This window comes from Uloborus diversus, chromosome 1 (assembly GCF_026930045.1).
Source record: "Uloborus diversus isolate 005 chromosome 1, Udiv.v.3.1, whole genome shotgun sequence".
In the NCBI taxonomy this organism is placed as follows: Eukaryota; Metazoa; Arthropoda; class Arachnida; order Araneae; family Uloboridae; genus Uloborus; species Uloborus diversus.
In genome coordinates, this window is record NC_072731.1 from 141,283,526 (window position 1) to 141,307,487 (window position 23,962).

At 36.4% G+C, this 23,962-nt stretch overlaps 1 protein-coding gene across 1 annotated transcript in view; it reads left to right on the forward strand.

Annotated features, from left to right (window-relative positions):
* LOC129232552 (ATP-dependent translocase ABCB1-like) overlaps nt 1-22,220 on the forward strand; it is a 103,148-nt gene extending 80,928 nt beyond the window's left edge. The window contains exons 22-25 of the mRNA XM_054866688.1: nt 5,973-6,170; nt 10,981-11,187; nt 12,635-12,781; nt 21,946-22,220. Coding sequence (XP_054722663.1) covers nt 5,973-6,170; nt 10,981-11,187; nt 12,635-12,781; nt 21,946-22,146 — 753 coding nt within the window. The 3' untranslated portion in view covers nt 22,147-22,220. The remainder of the gene's footprint in view (nt 1-5,972; nt 6,171-10,980; nt 11,188-12,634; nt 12,782-21,945) is intronic.
* Nucleotides 22,221-23,962: the final 1,742 nt, after the last annotated feature.

The window sequence follows — 23,962 nt, forward strand, 5'->3', positions numbered from 1 at the left end:
GGACTAAAATATACCTTCGTATCGTACTGTTTTCAGAGACTTACTATGAGGGACGATCCGAAAGCAAATTTCCCATCAATTTTACAAATATACAGTACTGTCTATTCTCATTGAAATTTACATTGTTGGAAAGAAAAATCGTTTCGCTATTTTCATACATAATCGCCATCTTTTTCTGTGCAGTATTGTCGACGGTGCCCTAACTTCCGTGTCAAGTTGTCGAGTGTCACAGAATTCCACCGCCAGAGTGGGACAAACCACTCCGTTCTTGATTACAGTTCGGAGCTCAAGTCTAGTGCTGCTAAGTTTGAGGAACACTTTGATGGCCAACGTTTCCGGAGCGACGACGAAGTCGAAAAAAAAGGTGTGAAACGTTTCCTCAACGGGTTGGCGGTAGAATTCTGTGCCACTCGATATAGAAGTTAGGGCACCATCGACAATAATGCACGGAAAAAGATGGCGATTATGAATAAATATAGAGAAACGTTTTTTCTAATTTTGAAAAATACATGGCGTAAAAAGGTAGAAATGCCATTTCAGCACATCGATCAAGAAACTGTCACACACTAAAATGGTTAATAGTATTATTTTCATATGGAAGGTAATCAACAATTTCTGCCCTATATTTTTCACAGTTCATGGTCGTCGACTTTTTACACCTATGAGTAGTAAAGCATTTTTGCTTTATTACAAACAAGTGGTACCCGCACGGCTTTGCCCGTAGTAGAAAATTAAAAGGTCATTCGGTTCACCTGTATATTTAGAAATAATGGATGGTGAATTTCTCGCGAATTTGCTATGTTCTCGCGAATTTGCTATGCTTGCCCATGTTACGGTTCCACGTTCTGATAATTTGATAATTTACTTGCCCATGTTGTGATAATTTGCTCGGTGAAAAGTTCTTAAAATTGGAACAGAAAAAGAACAAAAACGAATTTTCGAAAAAAATTTCGAGGTGCACACCCCCATGCTGCAAACTAACTTTGTGCCAAATTTCACGAAAATCGTCCGAACGATCTAGGCGCTGTGCGCGTCACAGACATCCAGACAGACAGACAGAGATCCAGATATCCAGACAGAGAGACTTTCAGCTTTATTATTAGTAAGGAATATGAAGATACAACTGCTTGCACTAAAAACAACTATTCTAAAATAAAGTTAGGATCATCATACATTCACGCACACATAAGTGCGCCTAATAAAACAATAAGTCCGTCCCATACGAAATATCAATGAATTAGTGATAGACTAACATACTGTTACAAATCCTGTAAAAAGTAATTATTGTAGTAACGTAACCTGTAAATAGTTTCCCGTAATGAATATACAACCCCTTTTCATTCGGCTAAAGTATACGACCCCCTATTTCCTTTTCTTTTCATTGATAAAATTTGATAACAGTCTGGTAGCATCTACGCTTGTGGACCTTTCTAAGGATGTAATTCCTGTGAGAATCGCCAACGTGAGTGAAAGGCCAAGGAATATCCGAAAAGGTGAAGTGTTGACAACTTGTACTCCAGTAAACTGCATCATTAGAAGAATCAATTCCCCCGAGACTGTGTCTTCTGAGTCCTTGACATCGAAGTTAATTGGGATTGCGCCATTATCGAAAGATCAAAGAACTGCTGCGGAACAATTGGTGGAGGACTTCAAGCATATGTTTTCATCTACATCGGAGGATGTGGGCAGGACGAATTTAACGCAGCATAGGATCTACACTGGAGAACACCTCCCTATTAAACATCATCCAAGACGACTACCGTTCGCCAAGAAGGAAGAGGTTGAGACCCTCCTGAAAGAGATGAAGGAGAACGATGTAATCGAACCTTCATCCAGTCCTTGGGCGTCTCCCATCGTCTTGGTCCGAAAGAAAGATGGCTCCACCAGATTTCGTGTCGATTACCGACGGCTGAATGAAATCACCAAGAAAGACAGTTACCCTCCTCCACAGATAGACGACACCTTGGACACTCTTTCCGGACAAGTGGTTTTCGACCCTGGACATGAAGAGCGGCTACTGGCAGGTTCAGATACACCCTGATGACCGAGAGAAGACAGCGTTTACAACTGGACAAGGCTTATGGCAGTTCAAAGTGATGCCCTTCGGCCTCTGCAATGCACCAGCTACGTTCGAGCGTCTTATGGAGACAGTGTTAAGAGGACTTTCCTGCGAATCCTGTGTGGTCTACTTAGACGATATCATCATCGTGGGACGCAGTTTCGAAGAACATCTGGCAAATCTTAGGAAGGTGCTGCAGAAGCTTAAGGAAGCCAATCTAAAGTTAAGCCCGTCCAAATGTAATTTGTTCCGCCGGGAAGTGAGCTACCTTGGTCACATCATCTCTTCTGAAGGTGTACAAACCGATCCAGAAAAGGTATCTGCAGTCAAGAGTTGGAGTCGTCCCGAAAACATCCATCAGCTGCGAAGTTTCCTGGGGCTCTGCACGTACTACACGAAGTTTGTAAAGGGTTTTTCCAACATTGCACGACCTTTGCATAAGCTGACGGAGAGCAAGCAAAAGTTTGAATGGTCCAAAGAATGCGAAGATGCATTTCTACGACTGAAGGAGGCTTTAACATCAACGCCTATCCTCGCCTATCCTCAGCCTGAAAAATCCTTCATCCTGGACACTGATGCGAGCCACGAGGGCATCGGAGCTTTTTTATCCCAAGAAATTGACGGCAATGAACATGTCATCGCTTACTGGAGCAAATGCTTATCAAAGTCGGAGCGAAATTACTGCGTCACCAGAAAGGAGTTACTGGCCATAGTGAAAGCTGCAGAACACTTCCATCATTACCTCTACGGCCGAAAGTTTCTGCTTCGGACAGATCATGCCTCGTTAACTTGGCTTTTGAACTTCAGGAATCCAGAAGGCCAGATAGCCAGGTAGATACAGCGGCTCCAGGAATATGACAAGGAGATCAAGCACCAAAAAGGGTTGTCTCACGGTAATGCAGACGCTTTATCAAGGAGACCCTGTCCTGAGAACTGCAATTATTGTTCCCGAATCGAGAAACAATATGGAACGACTAGCCCTACTGCCTATCAGGTGACAGTGACTCCAACATCTTCAGAACCTGATCCATGGAGTGCCACCAAGTTCGAAAAGATCAACTTGAAGACCCCGACATAAAACCAATTTTGGAGTTCATGGAGAGTGACAGTCGGCGACCTAACTGGCAGGACGTTTCCATCTTTAGTTCTGCAACAAAAAGATACTGGGCCTTATGGAACTCGCTCCATTTACGGAACGGCGTGCTACACCGAAAATGGGAATCTGATGACGGCAAAACGTCTAGGTGGCAGTTACTACTTCCCCGATCAAGGATTTCAGATGTTCTGAAAGAAATACATAGTAGTGCGACTGGAGGACATTTTGGTGTGTTGAAAACCCTCAATAAAGTTCGGGAGCGCTTCTTCTGGAGCAAGGCGAAGGATGACGTGGAGAAGTGGTGCCATTCTTGTGACGCCTGTGCTGCTCGTAAAGGACCGAAGAAGAGAAGCAGAGGGAAGCTACATCTGTACAACGTTGGAGCTCCTTTCGAACGAATTGGGATCGACATCCTGGGTCCTCTACCAAGAACTGCTGATGGGAACAAATACATTCTTGTTTCCGTCGACTACTTCACCAAATGGCCGGAAGCATATCCCATTCCAGATCAAGAAGCTACCACCGTAGCAGAGACTCTAGTCCAACATTGGATCTCGAGATACGGAACACCTTTGCAGATTCATTCCGATCAAGGGAGGAATTTCATCTCTGCTATGTTTAAGGGCCTATGTCAAATTCTCGGAATTGAGAAAACTAGGACAACACCACTACACCCACAATCGGACGGCATGGTGGAGAGATTTAACCGCACAATCCTGAATAATCTCTCGCTTATGATCTCCAGAAATCAACAGGATTGGGACAAGAAACTACCTTTGTTCCTGCTGGCCTACCGCAGTGCTGTCCACGAGACTACCGGATTTGCCCCATCTCAGATGCTCTTCGGACGAGAGCTTCGGCTACCTTGTGATCTCGTCTTCGGTCGTCCTCCGGATGCGCCTGTATCGCCTGAGGAGTACATCCAGGATCTCCAGGCCCGGTTGGAAGACGTTCATAACTTCGCACAAGAGCGAATCAACATCGCGGCGGAGAAGATGAAGACCCGATACGACACAAGGTCTACTGGACATGAATTCAACGAAGGCGACAAGGTTTGGTTATGGAATCCCATTCGACGGAAAGGTCTTTCACCCAAATTGCAGTCGCATTGGGATGGACCCTACAAAGTCCTTAACCGACTGAATGACGTCGTAGTGAGGATCCAAAAATCACCTAATGCAAAACCTAGGGTTGTACATTATGATCGGATAGCGCCATACTATGGCCATAGTTCATGAGTATTACGTAAACAACCATGGTTGATAACATAAAAGTTGTAGATAATTTTTTTGCTTTTAATGTTTAGTAATATTTCTTGTTATTATTGTGTTTCCTGTGCATTATTGGTTATTATTTAATGTGTGTATTTATGAACATGTGGTAGAAGTTTGGCACCTTTTCTGGGGATTGTACTGTCTGGGACGTGCAGTCCTTAGGAAGGGGGCAATGTTACAAATCCTGTAAAAAGTAATTATTGTAGTAACGTAACCTGTAAATAGTTTCCCGTAATGAATATACAACCCCTTTTCTTTCGGCTAAAGTATACGACCCCCTATTTCCTTTTCTTTTCATTGATAAAATTTGATAACGGTCTACGCATTTCGAGAAGCAGCAAGAATGTTGTGGAAACTTCTTCGATGTTTGTAAAAGCGTTCTGCGTGATAAAAAGGAGAGTTTCGATTGAGAATTTGTACTGAGAGTGTGTATTAGCTCTGTTTATAGCGAAGCATTTCGCTGTGTTGTTTTCGTATTTGGAAGTAAATACGTGTGTAACCGTTGAGTTTACGGTGTTGAGTGATATTTGCTTAATTGCTGATGATTATTTTAGCAGTTGTTAACGATTTCTCCTGTACATAGTGTAAATAAAGCTCCTGTGTTTTTATCAAGAACTGTGTCTTCATTTCAAGAAAGTGGAAGTCGCGCCGGATCCGTTACAATACTTAAATTCGTGTACATTGCTTTCACGTAATTGTATGGAAGCAAATGTGCGTGAGACGTTATTAATAGAAACGAAATGTGTGTGCATCAGGCAGGGAATGCAATTGTGTGACATCAGGGCAAAAAAGGATAGTAGTACTTTGTCCGCCGCAGTTATAGAAGCAGTTGCATTGCTGAATCTGCGAGTCATTAATCCATGCAAATCATTTAGCAAATTAACTACGAAATTTGCTGCCATGTAACGATTTCGATTTCAAGCCTGAAATGCGTTGTACTCCGTAGTGTCCAACATAAACCTCCATTTTCAAGAGGATCACGGAGTAGTGCACAAGCTTGGACTCATATATCACTTTCGTGCTCTATGACACATTCTCCGGTCTAAAAAACAACCTGTGTCCAAACCCCTAAAAATTCTTTAGCGCTTTCTGAAACAGCAAATAAGCCTCCAAAGCTAGCAATCCCAAATCTATTTGAATAAAGCATACTAATAATCAGCAGTAAGGGAATCCAGAGGTTGTCTGTTTCATTCTTGGGAAAACATTTTCTAAAGCTGCCTTCAGACATTTCGTAAGCTGTACATATTGTTTCTAACTTAAAAATTGCTTCAAAATTCAGCGATCTATCTTTCAAAGTGCTTTAGGGTAAAATAAAGAAATGGCAGTGACCCTACCTATGGACGTAGAGAAAATAAAATTAGACTTCTAACCTTTTGCGGTTAGTAAAGTAAGATGCTGTGTGCAAATGCTGAATAACGTATTCCTTAATTTTCAACTGTTTTGCTATTCCCTTAATTTAACTGTTTGAAGCAGATTGATGTATTTCTGAAATGAGAACTGAACTTATATTGGTAAGATTCTTACTTCTTTTACAATTTGACAGGACAGCGTGGAAGGATTTATTCGCTTCGAAAAAGTGTACTTCAACTATCCCAGTCGATCAAACGTAAAGGTTCTGAGAGGGTTAGAGCTGGCCATCGAACCTGGAAAAACAGTTGCTTTAGTGGGTAGCAGTGGATGCGGCAAAAGTACTTGTGTCCAGCTCATCGAACGATTCTATGACCCTCAGTTAGGCGAAGTGGTAAATTATATAATCATGCTTAGTTTACCAATACAATTGTTGTGATAATCCATTTACATCGAAGATACTACAAATTGAAAATTTGCACCCAAAAGACTACAATTTGTTTTATTGATCACAAGAGGTATAGTTAAACATAATTTATTTAATCCCAATTATTTACTCATTCATCCATTTATTCCGAGTACTTACCATGCAAGTACAATATAAACTTCAAAATAAACATGCACGAGTTTGACAATTTTAATACCAAAGTGTTAAACGATAAAAATTTTAACTAGCGAATACCCGGCGTTGCCTGGGTCATTAATAATTGTGAGAAACAACCGTTACTTTCATTCGTTTTTTGTTTTTACTGAAAGAACTCAAAACACGCCGCTTTGGCGTGATTAAAAATCGAGCTTCTTCCTTGCCCATAAAAGAAAAATAGGAATAAGTATTAAGAACAAAATAGTATTCAGAAAGAAACGAAAGCAGACATTTAAGCATATAAAAATTTGAAGAATTTCCAAAATATGAAATTTTACTTGTTTAAAAAAAAATTATCAGTTTATATATATATATATATTGAACATAGTCATGGCTATTGAAATACAAACGATTTTAAAAAATGTAGCAGCCCGTAATTCCACTATACTTGCTTTAGTTATTTTTGGAAAATTTCAATTATTGTGGTTTCTTGGTGCGATTTGAAATGTTATCAAATTTGCGGTAATCGTTTTGGGATACATTGGATAATACTCCTCCCCCCCCCCCCTGAGTTTTGTCAAAGAGATACTGTCGCCAAATACTGAGATATTTTTGGTGACCATAAAGTAATGCTAAACTTTTTATTCCGAAATAAGTAGTAAAACTTGGTCAGTGTTGGAAATTGTGCACAAAGACAAACTAATGGAAGTTCTTGTGCTGTTTATAGATTTGCCTAATTTAGTTAGTGGATTATTTTACCTTTTTAACTGATTTCCAATTTTATGTTTGATGCATAAACTCGTTTGTAAGTAATCAACTTACACTTATTTTGAAAAGACTCTTTCTCTCAGAATAGGAAAAAATAGACTTTTCTGCCTATATGTTACGAGTTCAGTTGGTGAATATCTTATGTAATTGAGAAAAATGGATGTCATATTTGAAATCAGCGTAAATCTATATATATATATATATATATATAAATGAATGTTTGTCTGTATGTCATCCATGAACTCAAAAACTACCCGGCAGATTTGGCTGAAACTTTCACCGTTTGTTATTTTTAGTACAGGGAATGTTTATAGACCAGTTCGAAAAAAATCCGATCGATAGTTCCTTTTTTATTCCAATTTAAGTCACAATCCATTGGATAAATATTTGGGGATTTAAAACTTTTTCTATTTGATATTTTTAGCGATTGATTCATCTTGCAAACTGCGTGAGTACAAAATTTGAGTATAGTCACGGCTTCACTTGATACCTGGACCGATTATTATGAAAATTGCTATATATATGTATTTTTCCACGGAGAAGGTGCATAATTGCTCATTGAAGCCACTCGCCACCAGGTGGCACTGCAGAGTAGCAACTTTTGCCCCGTTCAACCGACTGTTATGAAAATCAGTATAATGATGTATTTTTTTGTTGGCGTAGCAACGCGCGTCGTTGTCAGCTAGTAATAGAATAAAAATCACTCATTATCGTACAATCACTTTTTCATCACCCGAATTTTTCAAGCCTGTGTAATTTTAGACAATAAACACTTTTTATTTTCCAATTGTTGCCAAAATCAATTGTCTTTTTACTTAGTTCCGTTATCGATTATTGGCATAGATGAGGATAAAAATCCTAAAAAAGCAATAAATTTCATGCTTGCTCCCGAGATGCATTGATTAAAATTTTTTATTATGATAACTATTAGTATTGCTGTCGTAAGGCAACGAATTTTTTGTAACAATGGGTTTTATATTTAACTAGCTGCATTGTCCGGCTTTGCACGGTTTACCTTGAAAATAAAAATTGTGTCAAGTGACGTATATTCAACAATCAGGCTTAAATAAATAAATAATAATAATAAAAAAACATCATGCAAAATTTCCCTCCGAAACAATGACGACAGATATCAAAATACTTTCAAGAAATTAAATCATGAAATATGGATTTAAAAAGTGTAACCATGGAAACACAAAATAAAATAAATTTAACGAATTAAAATGCGAAAGAAAATGGTTGTGGAAATGAGATTTTTTGAACTTTATTTAAAAAAACTTGTTTTTTTCCCCCTTTGAGATAGAAGCCTATTTTTTCGACCATAAGTCGAAAAGGATCTGGAGTAAAAAATCTCGCTTTTTCCAATGGTGTCAAAAAACTGTGGGACAGTTCCTTCACTTTTTATTGATAGATTTAATGAAGAAAGTAGTGCCTAAATTTCAGCTATGCCTTAAAAAAAATGGAAATAAAAACGCAAATAACTGCCGCCGTAATTAAGTTAGAGCATTGAAACAAATTGCGTAGAACGCGGAAAATTCTACTCTTTCCAACTATATGTAATATTAATATGTGCATTTTTTACCCCCATATTTGGGAATTTATGTGAAAATTGGGACTAAATTAGACTAAATAAAGAACTACTCGTCGATTTTTTTTTTTTTTTTGAACCGGTCTGCAAACCTTTCCGTTGCTGAAAGAAACATACTGTGAAAATTTCAGCGAAATCGGCCGGGTAGTTCTCGAGTTTTGTGCGTTCAAACAAACAGAAGCTTTTTGGAGACTTCATTTCATGCTATGTAGAGATCATTTAATGGGGAAATTACATGATATTTACTGTTTTTCGTCATAACTTCTTTAAACTAAGTTTTTTAGAAATAAAGTATAGCCTATGTTACTTCCTGATATTGTAGCTATCTAAGGTGAAAAAATGGTCAAAATCGGTCCAGTAGTTTTGAAGCTTACCCCGGACATACACAGAAGTAACCATTTATGTATATAGATTATTTGAAGTTAACCTTATATACATTAACTTATGCAAGTACGTACTATTTTTTGATAAAGTAGGTCAGCAACTTATTTTTTTACGTGTAGATCGGGTGGTGATCGACAGATGATTTGAAATCACCATTTTTTTCATTTAGTAACTTTGTGGAAGGTTTGCGACCACTACGTTTGCCCTTTATTCATTACTCCTCTACACATGTAGGAGAAAATATGACGAAAAATATTCCAACTAACTATTTTCACCATGTATTTTATTATGAAGTAGTTGCCATTTCTAGCTTCAAACTTTTCCTAACCACTCGAACACATGATGTTCTACTAAGCAATGCAAACTGTGATCGATGCGTGACAATGAACGCTCGTCTAGGAAAGCCCTGGGGGCATCGTCAGTTATTGCCAAACGAATGGAGAAATTAAAAAAAATATCAACTACCAAACGCAGGTCATTGTAGAAATGCGGTAAAAAAATATTTCTATGAATCGGAAATTGTAATTTCGAAACCAAGCAAGAAAAGGCTCGAAATTTGTCCTGCTATTGAAAAATCCTTCACAGCTAGCGGTTCATTTCTAAGAGTTAAAGCGATGTATAATGCTATGTACATTATGCCATTTTTTAAATTTTTTTTAATTATTTAAGAAGAGGCTGTTTTGTGAAAACGAACCTCTATGCATATCTCTCGATGAATTTCGATGTGAAAACTATAGTTAATTTTAACATGAAAAGAGGAAATTTAAAAAAAAAAAAAAAATTCCTAATAAAAATCAGTAGGAGATTTACTGTCTTTTAAAAAGAAACTTTTTTGTTCTTACTTCTGCAATTGCTTTTAAATTAATAATAGATTTCTTAAAACGTAAAAGAGAGAAAAGAACCTTTCTTGGTAAAAATGATAATTTTAATCAATACCTAATGCAAACAGTGAAAAATTATGTTTTTTTTTTTAACAAGATATAACATTTTTAGAAGTGTTTACGAAAATTAAATGCATTATTTCCTCTTCACTGTTGTTCACCAGCTTGCTGACAATATCATTTCAAATAGTTGCTGTTCATTTTTCCTTTATATACTACCTACCCTTTAAATACATACATTTTATTTGTATGGATTCTACGTAACGTAGGAGGGAGCTATAAAACTACACAGGTGATTTTGTATTGATTGCAGAAGTATGAACGCAAATGTACTGACATCAATAGAACACAGTTCATTGGATAGTAGCGGATATTTCAACCTGGCAGCATAATAAAAACTACGCAGTTCCTAATCACATCATTGCGACATTACAAGGTTAGGTTAGCCCCAACTATAATAAGTTTTGTTTATGCCAGGGGTCTCTAACCTTTTTTACTCGAGGGCTACATTGTAATTTTTTGAAGGCAAGGCGGACCAGCAATCCAACAATATTGGTTCAAATGTTTTTGTCAGTGTTCGTTCCAGAAATGTAATTTTGAAATATCTTTGGTGAGTTTAGGGAGGAAAGTGAAATTTGAAGACTCTCCTCAAAGGACGTGCAGCTGCCCCCGCCTCTGGCTACGATCATGATAAGCTCAGTAGTGACGTTTGAGATTTTCTGGGCTTCGTTTTCTTTCAATTGTTTCAAAGAAAATATGTTATCAAATTTTTTAAAAAAACCTCTTTTTTTGCAGTTTTTAAGCTTCCCGCGGGCCGGTTAAAATCTGCTCGCCTACCAGATTTGAGCCGCAGGCCGTAGGTTGGAGACCCCTGGTCCATGCAATTAACACACTAATCAAAAGAAAAATTTAGAAGTTGTTTATAGACTAAAAAGAAATACTATCTGAAGTGAGTCCTTATTAGTAGTTTTGACAAGAAAAATATTTTTCTTCTTTACAGAGAATTGACGAAGAAAACATCCGAGAGTTGAAGGTTTCCGAGCACCGGAAGCACCTCGGCATCGTTTCCCAAGAGCCCACCCTCTTCGCTTACAGTATTGCCGAGAACATTGCCTATGGAGACAATTCCAGGGAAGTCGGTATGAATGAAATCATTGCAGCCGCAAGACAAGCAAATATCCATAATTTCATTACATCCTTACCACAGGTAGTTTTCAGATTTTCACTTTTTTTTTTTACTATTTAGTTAAAAAAGAGGATCAGGAAGATGCGCCTTCCTAAACAATGATCCTAGTCATATCCTCCTATTATGTCTTCATAAAAACAATCAATTCCAGAATAAAGCATCTGATCAAAAAATATATATATATATTATCGCGTACGTCACTCTTTTCGACTCAGCGGAAAAAGCACTGGGTTTGCATCAAAGGTGCATGGATCAAACCCCGCCATGGACACATGGCTCGCTCCGGATCTTCTTCGGTATGCCACAATATCCGTTTGGAATTTATACGAACTCTAAGAGGAATAAAAGAGCGAACATAGAATATCTTTCTGAAGAAGTAAGAGGATTTAAAACTGTGATTGCATTATGATTTCATTGAATGGAGGAGACTCCAAAACATACATATACTGTCACCTCCTGTATGTAGGATAGGCCGGGGCACGTTTACGCATGGGGTACGTTTACGAAGTGCCCTCTTCTCAAAACGAGTTATAAATGGAGAGCCAGCAGTCATACCAAACTGATGCTACTCCCTAACAAATATTCTCACAAATTTTTGAGCATCAGTCGAGTTTCGGTTTAGCATGCGGATAGAAAAACCTGTTTTCTACCGAGCTGAGTAAATTTTGTGCAGAACGTTTTGAAGCTTATTGTGAATAAATAATACCTTGCTAAAAACAAATAATAAAAAACAACAGAATTTTATCCTTTTTCTGAGAATTGTATTTATATGGACAGAAAAGTTATTAAATTTTGTTGCACGTTAAAAATAAATCCAAACTTGCCAACGGGGCACATTTACGCATTTTCATCAGGGCACATTTACGCATGTTCTTTCTGTGTCTTACAACTCTCTCTTACTTCGAAACGGTCCCCGGACGTTTTTTTCGCTCTGCACTGTCTCAAACCTTTAGTATTTTCAGGTTATTTAGTTTTGAAAATCACTATTCATTTTTAATTAAGTAGCAGATTCGTATCTTATAGCTTACAAACATATAGTGTTGTCTTCATGCCTGTTCGGCTTTAACTTTATACACTATTCAGCCTCCAATACATTTGCTTTATTTTGAAGATGGTGAGACATTACGTTCAAAAGATTTTTTTTTTTTTTTTGTAGTTAAAAACACAAGCTGAGCAACAATTGAATATACAAATTTTGACTTCATTAACGGCTTTATGAAACCACAATGTCTAAACTTTCCTAGGATCAAGCATAAAAATTAGAAAATTCATTGAAAAAAATCCTCGTAAACATGCCCCGGTCTTCCCTATTATTTTTCCATCTTTAGTCGAAAATCCGAGTTCAGTTTATAATCCCTTTTTTCATGTTTTGATTCCTAGAAGAAGAAAGATACTCGTACATGATTTTTCTTAATTTGCTTAAAGCAGAAAATTTCATGGTCTTGCTATTCTTCTGACTTCTCTCTAGGGCTATGAAACACCTGTTGGAGACAAAGGAGCGCAACTCAGTGGAGGACAGAAACAGAGAGTGGCAATTGCGAGAGCTCTTGTCAGAAATCCAAAAATCCTCCTGCTAGACGAGGCGACGTCAGCCCTTGACGCAGAGAGTGAAAAGGTAGAGTTAGATGTTTTTTCGTCACCAATTTCCTATCAAATGTTTCGGCATTACATTACCGATACGTACCTAGAAAACTCATCCAAATCGGAATAACTTTTTTGCCAATGGGGCTAGGATTTGTCCTTTCCTTCCCGTAAGGATCACGGTAACGGCATCGTTCTGGGCATTATAAATCCTACGGTCGGTATAGCAAAAGAGTAAAACAGAAATAAATTTGTCTGTAATCCTTTCGGGGGCATGCACAGGGGGAGAAGGGTCACCTGTCGGCCCGGACTCGAGCTTCAAGGAGCCCGAGATTTTTTAAATGAAGGGTGAAATATATGTCAGACAATATGAGGGAGGGAGGCAGAAGTCATTTATTACGGACCCTAAAATTTCTGTGCACGCCCCTGAAACCTTCCCGCCCCCTCCCAACTTCAAAAAAAAAACCAACAGATTGATAGCTACGAATTTCACATTAATCTATTGAAAGACATAATTTTTGGCTCGCGCGTCAATATGAGATTATCAATGCAGTGAACCTAAAAATAAAGAAATATAAGGAAAACGTTTGAATGTAAAGTTCAGATAAAAGTTCGTCCAATTTAGTCACTGTCATGTACAACAACACCACCAGCAAATTTAGGAGAAGGATAAAATTATACTTGACAGATTTAAAAAAAAATTGAATTAACATGATCATGGTTTCATGTTATGTGGCATGAAGCTAAGTTCCAATTATCTTACATTAAATTACACTAATAATTTTCAAGTACTTTAGAGCATGTCATCCAAAAACAAGGATTAATGTAGGTATTGGTTATGCCATTGAAATGACGAGACGGTAATATAATTACATTTAATCGGACACTATTAAAGCTTATTTTAAAACCAAAATGTACTGAACGTTAAAGTATAGTTAATTAAAACACCATAATCAAACTGTTCGTAGAAAATGTCACTGTGTAACTCACTCAAAATTCATTTCAGTGAACATCGAGGTTAGATCAAGCATCCTTTGAGTTTGGTCACCGAACTGTTAACCATTCTGCACTTACAGGTCTGCACTAATCTGAAAAATTAGAGACGGAATGTTTGTAATTATATTTTTACTTTAGCTTACAAAATAAAGGAAGCATTGTAATCATGAAAAAACTTTCACCCAATTTGTCTTTCCACTTTATCCACCTTTTTTATTTTTACTTAATAAATGCTGACCTTTTTTTTTGGGGGGGGGGGGGGGAACTAAATATTATTTTGATCATCCTCGAGTGACTGCTTAAGATTTTTCTTATGACGTACATGTGCACATTAGGGTGTGTCAATTTTAACTTTTATTTTTAAATCGAAGACGCCTGTGGTGGGAAAAGTTGTGTATTGGTATCAACCGTTCGTGTAAAAAATTTTTGGAAATCAAAATACCTTTAGATCCCCCGCCGGCCCCTTAAAGTTTAGACACATTTTAAAAATTTCTTATGAATATTTTTTTAATCACTTGTCCTGGGAAAAGTTGTGTATTGACATCTTAATGTTTGTTTAAATTCATTTTCGGTACTTAAAATATATTTAGACCCCCCTCCCGCCATGTCCCCGAATTTTCACCACTTATGTAAAAATGGACTTTTTTAAAAACATCTTTTTCATTTCTTATGTATTATTTTTTTAATCGCCCGTAGTGTAAATAGTTGAACAATAAGACCCTTTGTTTGTGAATTAAATAATTTTTATATCATATATCTAAAACCTCCGCCAGATCTTTGAAATTTGCGTCATTTGTTATTTTTATTAGCTCTTTCTGCTTACTTTGGACTGTTGGTGACAGATGGTGCGATTGCGCAGAATATATTTGTTTTTCTTATTCTGTGATATAATGAAACTATTTCCATCACCCACCCCCTGTCTTACAAATCGGCCTGTTCTAAGCAAATATGAACCTTATAGAAACCGATACGTTCTGAATTCAAGCGATATGTTCTGGAAATTGTTCGAAATCATTGTCCACCAAACCATCACCCATAATATTGAATAGAGACTACACGATTGTCGAATCTATATATATAAAAATGGAGTTTGGTAAATTTGTTCCCTAAGATCTCAGAAACTACCCGGCAGATTTGGCTGAAACTTTCACCGTTTGTTCTTTTCGGTACTGGGGAGGTTTGTAGACCAGTTCGAAAAAAATCCGATTGATAGTTCCTTTTTTATTTTAATTAGTCCAAATTTTCGCATAAATGCCCCAATATGACGGTGAAAAAATACTTGCACATATTAAAATTATGTGTCCATCGAAAGCGCTTATTTTTCTGCTGAAGATGGCATCTGTTAAAAATTTCTAAGTTGTATGAAAAACGAGTTATGAGCTTTTTTTTTCCCATGTTCGAAGGCTTTCCTCAACCCAATTCATTATTTAGAGTATCATCTCAACTCCCAGTTGATAGTTAGAATTGTTTTACTGTTCAAAATTTTTGCGTTTCATGTGACTGTTCGAGGCTTTTCTCAAGTCAAATCTTAAAGTAACGTTTTTTCACAAGATTGGCTGATAATAAATGGATTTGGCTGATTATTTTCCATTTAAATGGAACTTTAATGAAATTATTGTTCTGTTTTTATTATTTGTGCTGATCAGACACTTACTCATTATCCAATCTACCAGTAGAAATCTTGCCAAACTCTTTGCAAAGATTTCAGTTGCTTATGCGAATATATTTGGCAATTTTTTCAACTGTCTCTGTTTTTGAAGCCAATGTTTCTCAGCTTTTACCATGTAAACAAAATATCGCCATAGAAAGAATCTTTAAAACTTTTTTCAAGATGTAAAATAATCCACCATAAACTACATTAGGCAAATCCATTAAAGAGCACAAAAACTTCCATAAATTTTTCTTTTTGCACATTTTCAAACAATCGCCAAATTTTACTACTCATTTTGGAGACATTTTGGATAAAAATTTTTAGCTCCATGTTACGGTGACTAGAAGTATCTCAGTAACGAAAATTATTAACATACCGTTTTACAAAGAAAGGAAAGGAGGGGGAGCATTATCGAAGGTATCCCAAAGCGATTCCTGCAAATTTGGTAAAATCGCACCAAGAGCCCACAATGATTGAAATTTCCCAAAATAACTAAAGCAAATGTTAAGGGAATTACGGGCGGCTACATTTCTTTAAACGCTTCGTACTTCAATAGCCATACAGAGAAGGTTTTAGACTCCATGCTAAAAAAATATTAACAGATAAAGCTTTTTAAACATGAGGAGATTAATTTCATATTTTGGAAATTTTTATATGCTTAAATATCGTGCTTTCGTTTCTAAGTCAATACTATTTTGTTCTTAGTAAGTATTTCTATTTTAGTTTTATAAGTAAGGAAGAAGCTAGATTTTTAATCACGTCAAAAAATGTGTTTTAAATTCTTTCACTTATAACAGAAAACAAATGCAAGTAAGCATTGTTTCTCATAATTATTACTGACCCAGGCAACGCCGGGTATTTTTGCTAGTACTTTATAAAAGTGTAAGCAAAAGTTTGGTTGGTCAGTTTATCACTAAAATGAGTCCTTATGCACAGCCGGTGCACAGCATCTTTGGAAAGTTGTCCACTACTCTAAATATCTCAACGATAATCTGAAGTTAGTAGTTGATCCTGTCATTCAAAAGGAATAGTTTTTACGATCATCCAATCCAGTTGATTACCATGAGCAACGATACACTATACTCGAAAAGAATTAGGCCACAGAACAATCCTGAAGACTTAAACGTTTACTAATGAAACTGTTGGTGATTTTGTCATTGCACCTCTCAATTTTCAAGCAAAATACTGTACAGAATCGATCAATTGGCGAGAAACGCGTCTCGAAAATTAATGCCAAAATTCGAAAACAAAGCAAAGCAGTATATAAGGTAAAAAATTTCTATCTTTTCAAAAAAAAACTAGTATATAGTGGCCATCACGAAACTTTCTTCTATATCTTTCTTGTGAATTCTGATCAATCCCTATGCTTGAAGAGAATGCAATATTCCCAGCAACAAAAACCCCTGACGGCCTTTCGAATTCCCGAATTCCCACAAAAGCAAAGCAAAGAACGACTTGAAAGTTATTTTAAAAGCCTTGCTTGAATTAATTAGATGTTTTATTTGATAACAAACATAAAATGGCAACAATTATTAATTTTAAATCATTGCGAAAACATTTCCGATTATTTCCCAAAAATTAAAGTCACGTGAAATAAGCAGACGACAGTATTACAATTTATCTTTCTTATTGTTGCATTTATAAAGCTATTTTTATTTACACAAAAAAAATCAGCCCCCCATGGAGCGATTGGCGCCAAAATTGAAACAACGCCTATTTACAAATAGATTCACATTTATTCCAAATTTCATTCAGAACGTAGCATTACTTCTTGAGATATGGCACTCACAATGAAAAAAAAGAACGGGTGATTGCGCCACCCCCTTTTCAGCTTTTGACACCGAAATAAAATCAGCTCTTATACCCACTAGGGGCTACTTGCCGATAAATTTTTCTTTCACTCCGTTCATTATTTCTTGAGATACTGCAATCACAATTGACGACAAAAAACGTTCTAATAGCTCAACCCCCGTTTGAGTTATTGACACCAAAATTGAATCAGCACCTGTTCCTGTTAATGGCAACATATGGACCAAATTTTGTTTAATTCCGCCAGTTACTTCCTGAGGAATAGCAAGCACGCGTAACTCAAAAAAGTCCCATTCCTCCACCCCCATGGAGGAATTCGCGCCAAAAACCAATGGGCACAAGTTCGCATAGGGGCACATATGTGTACCAAATTTCGTTCGATTTCATGCGGTAGTTTTTGCTGTAGAGCGGCCACAAAAAACTGGTCACACACAGACGTGACACACATACACACACACACACACAGAGACAGGCAGACATTTTCCAAAAATAGTCGAAATGGACTCAGCACACCTCAAAACGTTCGAATCCGTCAAAATTCGAAATTCGAAAATTTGCACGAATTTAATACTTTCTTCTATATATTAGATATAGAAGAAAGTAAAAACTTGACGACCATCCCAATGTCTGCATTATTGCAAAAGCAAAGCAAAGAGCGAAAATTGAAAGTTATTTTAAAAGCCTTGCTTGAATTAATTACAAATATTTTATTTGTTAACAAACATAAGATGGCAACAGTTAAAAATTTTAAATCATTCAAATAATATTTCCGATCATTTCCATACAATTAAAATCACGAGAAAAAGGCAGACGATAATCTATTACGATTTATCTTTCTTATTGTTGCACTAATAAAGCTATTTTTATTCGCTAAAAAATAATGATAATAAAAATAAATCAGCACCTCTTGGCGCGATTGGTGCCAAAATTGAACCAAAGCCTGTTTACATATGGATTCACATATATTCCAAATTTCAACCAGAACGTAGCATTACTTTTTGAGATAGGGCACTCACAATGGAAAAAAAGAACGGGCGATTGCGCTACCCCCTTTTTAGCCGTTGACACCAAAATAAAATCAGCTTTTATACCCACTAAGGGCTACTTGCCGATAAATTTTTCTTTCATTCTGTTCATTATTTCTTGAGATACAGCAGTCACAATTGACGACAAAAAACGTTCTAATAGCTCAACCCCCGTTTGAGTTATTGACACCAAAATTGAATCAGCACCTGTTTCTGTTACTGGCAACATATGGACTAAATTTTGTTTGATTCCGCCAGTTACTTCCTGAGGAATAGCAATCACGCGTAACTCAAAAAACGTCCCATTGCTCCACCCCCCCCCCCCCCTTGGAGGAATTCGCGCCAAAAACCAATGGGCACAAGTTCACATAGGGGCACATATGTATACCAAGTTTCGTTCGATTTCATGCGGTATTTTTTGCTGTAGAGCGGCCACAAAAAACTGGTCACACACAGACGTGACACACATACACACAGACAGACAGACATTTTCCAAAAATAGTCGAAATGGACTCAGCACACCTCAAAACGTTCGAATCGGTCAAAATTCGAAATTCGAAAATTTGCACGAATCCAATACTTTCTTCTATATATTAGATATAGAAGAAAGTAAAAAGACACTACCCTGCTGGGGAGTTCACTATGGTGGAGTTCGAATGCAGCCACCTCCTCGAGGGGAGTTCTAAGTTAACTTTCCGCTGATTTCGGGACAGCGACGCAGAAGGCGCATGAACGGTCCTCTGATGCTTTCCTCTTTTGCACTTAAGTTTTAATTCGAAAGAATTATGTAGTGTTATTATAGGAAAAGAAAGTGCACAAATGGCTTTAGTTTTAACTAGTATGTTGTGGCCATCACGAAACTTTCTTCTATATTTTTCTTTTTTTTTTCTGATCCCTCCCCATGCTTGACGAGGAAGCAATATTCCCAACAAAAACAAAATTACACATGCAAAAACTTGACGACCATCCCAATGTCTGAATTATTGCAAAAGAAAAGCAAAGAGCGAAAATTGAAAGTTATTTTAAAAGCCTTGCTTGAATTAATTACAAATATTTTATTTGTTAACAAACATAAGATGGCAACAGTTAAAAATTTTAAATCATTGAGATAATATTTCCGATCATTTCCATACAATTACTAGTATGTTGTGGCCATCACGAAACTTTCTTCTATATTTTTCTTTTTTTTTTTTTTTTCTGATCCTCCCCATGCTTGACGAGGAAGCAATATTCCCAACAAAAACAAAATTACACATGCAAAAACTTGACGACTATCCCAATGTCTGAATTATTGCAAAAGCAAAGCAAAGAGCGAAAATTGAAAGTTATTTTAAAAGCCTTGCTTGAATTAATTACAAATATTTTATTTGTTAACAAACATAAGATGGCAACAGTTAAAAATTTTAAATCATTGAGATAATATTTCCTATCATTTCCATACAATTAAAATCACGAGAAATACGCAGAAGACAATCTATTACGATTTATCTTTCTTATTGTTGCATTAATAAAAATATTTTTATTCGCAAAAAAAAAAAAAAAAAAAAAAAAATCAACACCTTTTGGAGCGATCGGCGTCAAAATTGAACCAAAGCCTGTTTACACATGGATTCACATATATTCCAAATTTCAACCAGAACGTAGCATTACTTCTTGAGATAGGACACTCAAAATGGAAAAAAAGAACGGGTGATTGCGCTACCCCCTTTTTAGCTGTTGACACAAAAATAAAATCAGTTCTTATACCCACTAAGGGCTACTTGCCGATAAATTTTTCTTTCATTCCGTTCATTATTTCTTGAGATACAGCAGTCACAATTGACGACAAAAAACGTTCTATAGCTCAACCCCCGTTTGAGTTATTGACACCAAAATTGAATCAGCACCTGTTCCTGTTAATACCAACATATGGACCAAATTTTGTTTGATTCCGCCAGTTACTTCCTGAGTAATAGCAAGCACGCGTAACTCGAAAAACGTCCCATTGCTCCACCCCCCTTGGAGGAATTCGCGCCAAAAACTAATGGGCACAAGTTCACATAGGGGCACATATGTGTACCAAATTTCCTTCGATTTCATGCGGTAGTTTTTGTTGTAGAGCGGCCACAAAAAACTGGTCACACACAGACGTGACACACATACACACACACATACACACACACATACACACACACATACAGACAGACAGACATTTTCCAAAAATGGTCGAAATGGACTCAGCACACCTCAAAACGTTCGAATCCGTCAAAATTCGAAATTCGAAAATTTGCACGAATCCAATACTTTCTTCTATATATTAGATATAGAAGAAAGTAAAAATCACGAGAAATACGCAGACGACAATCTATTACGATTTATCTTTCTTATTGTTGCATTAATAAAGCTATTTTTATTCGCAAAAAAAAATCAACACCTCTTGGAGCGATTGGCGTCAAAATTGAACCAAAGCCTGTTTACGTATGGATTCACATATATTCCAAATTTCAACCAGAACGTAGCATTACTTCTTGAGATAGGGTACTCACAATGGAAAAAAAGAACGGGCGATTGCGCTACCCCCTTTTCAGCTGTTGACACCAAAATAAAATCAGCTCTTATACCCACTAAGGGCGACTTGCCGATAAATTTTTCTTTCATTCCGTTCATTATTTCTTGAGATACAGCAGTCACAATTGACGACAAAAAAACGTTCTATAGCTCAACCCCCGTTTGAGTTATTGACACCAAAATTGAATCAGCACCTGTTCCTGTTAATGGCAACATATGGACCAAATTTTGTTTGATTCCGCCAGTTACTTCCTGAGGAATAGCAAGCACCCGTAACTCAAAAAACGTCCCATTGCTCCACCCCCCTTGGAGGAATTCGCGCCAAAAACCAATGGGCACAAGTTCACATACGGGCACATATGTGTACCAAATTTCGTTCGATTTCATGCGGTAGTTTTTGCTGTAGAGCGGCCACAAAAAACTGGTCACACACAGACGTGACACACATACATACACACACACACACACACAGACAGACAGACATTTTCCAAAAATAGTCGAAATGAACTCAGCACACCTCAAAACGTTCGAGTCCGTCAAAATTCGAAATTCGAAAATTTGCACGAATCCAATACTTTCTTCTATATATTAGATATAGAAGAAAGTAAAAAAAGGGTTTAGTAAAAATTTTAATTTACAAAACCAAAATAATAAAAACTCTGCAACTATTCCAAATTTCACCGGTCGAGTAGGAGTGGGCGGGGCTTAAATATCGTTCGATATCAATACATTTTTTTTCATGAGTAAAGAATCTTACTAGGAAACCATTTTCACCACAGATGATCAAAAAATTATGCGTAAGAAATTTTTAAAATCTAAAATAAATATCAATTTTTATATTTGACGAAACTTCAAGGGGCTGGCGAGGGATCTAAACATATTTTGATTTCCATAAAAATTTTTACACGAACATTTGATGCCAATATCCAACCTTTCCCACTACAAGCGATATCTATTTTTTAAAAAAGGTAAAATCGACCCACCCAGTGCACATGCGCATGTATCTACTACAGATATGTAGCAGATTCTTCTACCGCACATACTGAAGTTATTTTCTCCTCTCTTCTTTTCTGCAGCAGTTTTTACCGCTTTTTTATTTTTAAATACTCAGTGCTGTATTTTCGCATATTTGTTTTTAAATTCTTAATTCTTTTCTCATTTTGATTTCAGGTTGTTCAAGAAGCTTTGGATAAAGCTAGAGCTGGAAGAACTTGCTTAGTCATTGCCCACAGGTTGAGTACGATACAGAATGCAGATGTCATCATGGTGATGCACAAAGGTCGCATCGTTGAAAGGGGAACTCACCAAGAACTTTTGAACCTGAAAGGATATTACTTTAACCTAAATAACACCCAAGCCATGAATCGATAATAAATCATCATTAATTTCTTATAACTTTTAGTGCATTCTTGCTAGTTAATCTGAAAAAAAAAAAACAAATAAAAGGTCGTAAATTAAAAATATTGCTTAAGTTTTGTTCACGACTACAGGCCATTCAATAAAGAGATTAATACGTTGTGCACTTTGCCAAATAATCTGAAAACTTGTTCATCTCATATGAAGCAGGCAACTTTTTCTTTTCTAATTCAAAAAGAAAAGGACACTAAAACGGCAAACTTTCTCTCTCTATTTTTTTTTTGGGGGGGGGAGGGGGCGGGTGCTTCAAGTATCCATTTGTACGAAATCCAGCGAGAATCTTTATAGAGAGAAACATGACGTAATCTCTCTCTTTATGAGGAAACTAATGAATGGTGTACGATGCTCTTGTGTAGGTTATATGGATTGTATCTCAATAGTCAACAAATTCATTTCGAGTAACACAATACATTTATTAAAAACTTGTAAATATAAAATCATACAATGAACTAAAGAAACTGAAAACACTGCCGTAACCATTAACAGAAATTACAACTGACAAATAACTAACCGGCTAAAATAATCAAAAACAGTTTTAATAACATAGGAGCACGTGTGCGCACTTTCTTGACGCACACTTCCAACGCGCCCCGTGCTTTAATGTAGGCAAGAGATTTAACAAATGGAATGAAGATTTCTATCAGCTTTTACAGAGCGTGTAAACTCGTGTCACACAAGCTTGTTGATAGAAATAAAAAGCTATAACCAGCAGTAACTTTTTGTAACCAATTAGGTTGTCAGTAATGACTTTCACTGAGAGGTATTGGTTTTTTCTAAAATGATGTGTTTTTTCTAAAATGATGTTTGAAAATATGTTTTGAGATATATCAATAAAGACTAGTGTTCGCCCAGTGGTCGAAATTCGACCATATTCATAAATGAATATTTGAGAAAACTTAAATGAATTTAACTATTTCCAACATATTTATTTGTACTCTTACTCATGTTTACTGCATATCAAGGGAAACGTGCAATTTTTATACGTACACACAATACCAAACAATAATAATTTACTCCAATTTTACTTTTTGTCTGTTAATCTCAAAATAAATGGATGAAAGGGGATATTTCGATAATAAGGTCGTTTCTGACATTTTAAAAGCATTTTTTGTTGAGAGAGCATACTTAAAAACATTGGTTTGAGCCAATTTTTAAATAATTTGAAAAAAAAAAATTAATACTTTTTAACAATTATTTTAATCGGTGCGCAGATTGAAATTCATTACGCTTCTGCACATGGCATCAAAAATGATGAAATGCGATTCACTGATGCCATTAGCGCACATCGCAATTTATCATAACCTGGAAACGTGGTTGACAGTAAAGCGTAAAAATTTAGCTCGGCAATGGAGCAGCGCGCCAAAGTACATTACTTGTAACGTCATAAAGAAAGCGCTTTATTTCCAGAATCGGAATTAAAAAAAAATTAATTGAAAAAAACTGTTGTGAAAATAAAAACATTTTTTTCTGGCTCCACGTTATTTTCTTCTTGCTTATTCTATCAATTTTAGTGACTAAAAGTTGTACTTTTGACTGAAGGAAACAACCCCATTGAGAAATTTGTGTGACCGCCAAATTCGTGGCTTGAACAATTTTATTTTGGATACCATGTTGCTTTATGCTAACTCTATTCAAATAGATATTTTTCCACTCTTTGTTTACGTATGCAAAGGAAAAACATTTTTTTGCCCTGGCATTGGAAACAACCAAATTGATGCCAATGGATATAAATCGCCAATTATCCAATTTTCGAAATCTTTCCGTATGAAAT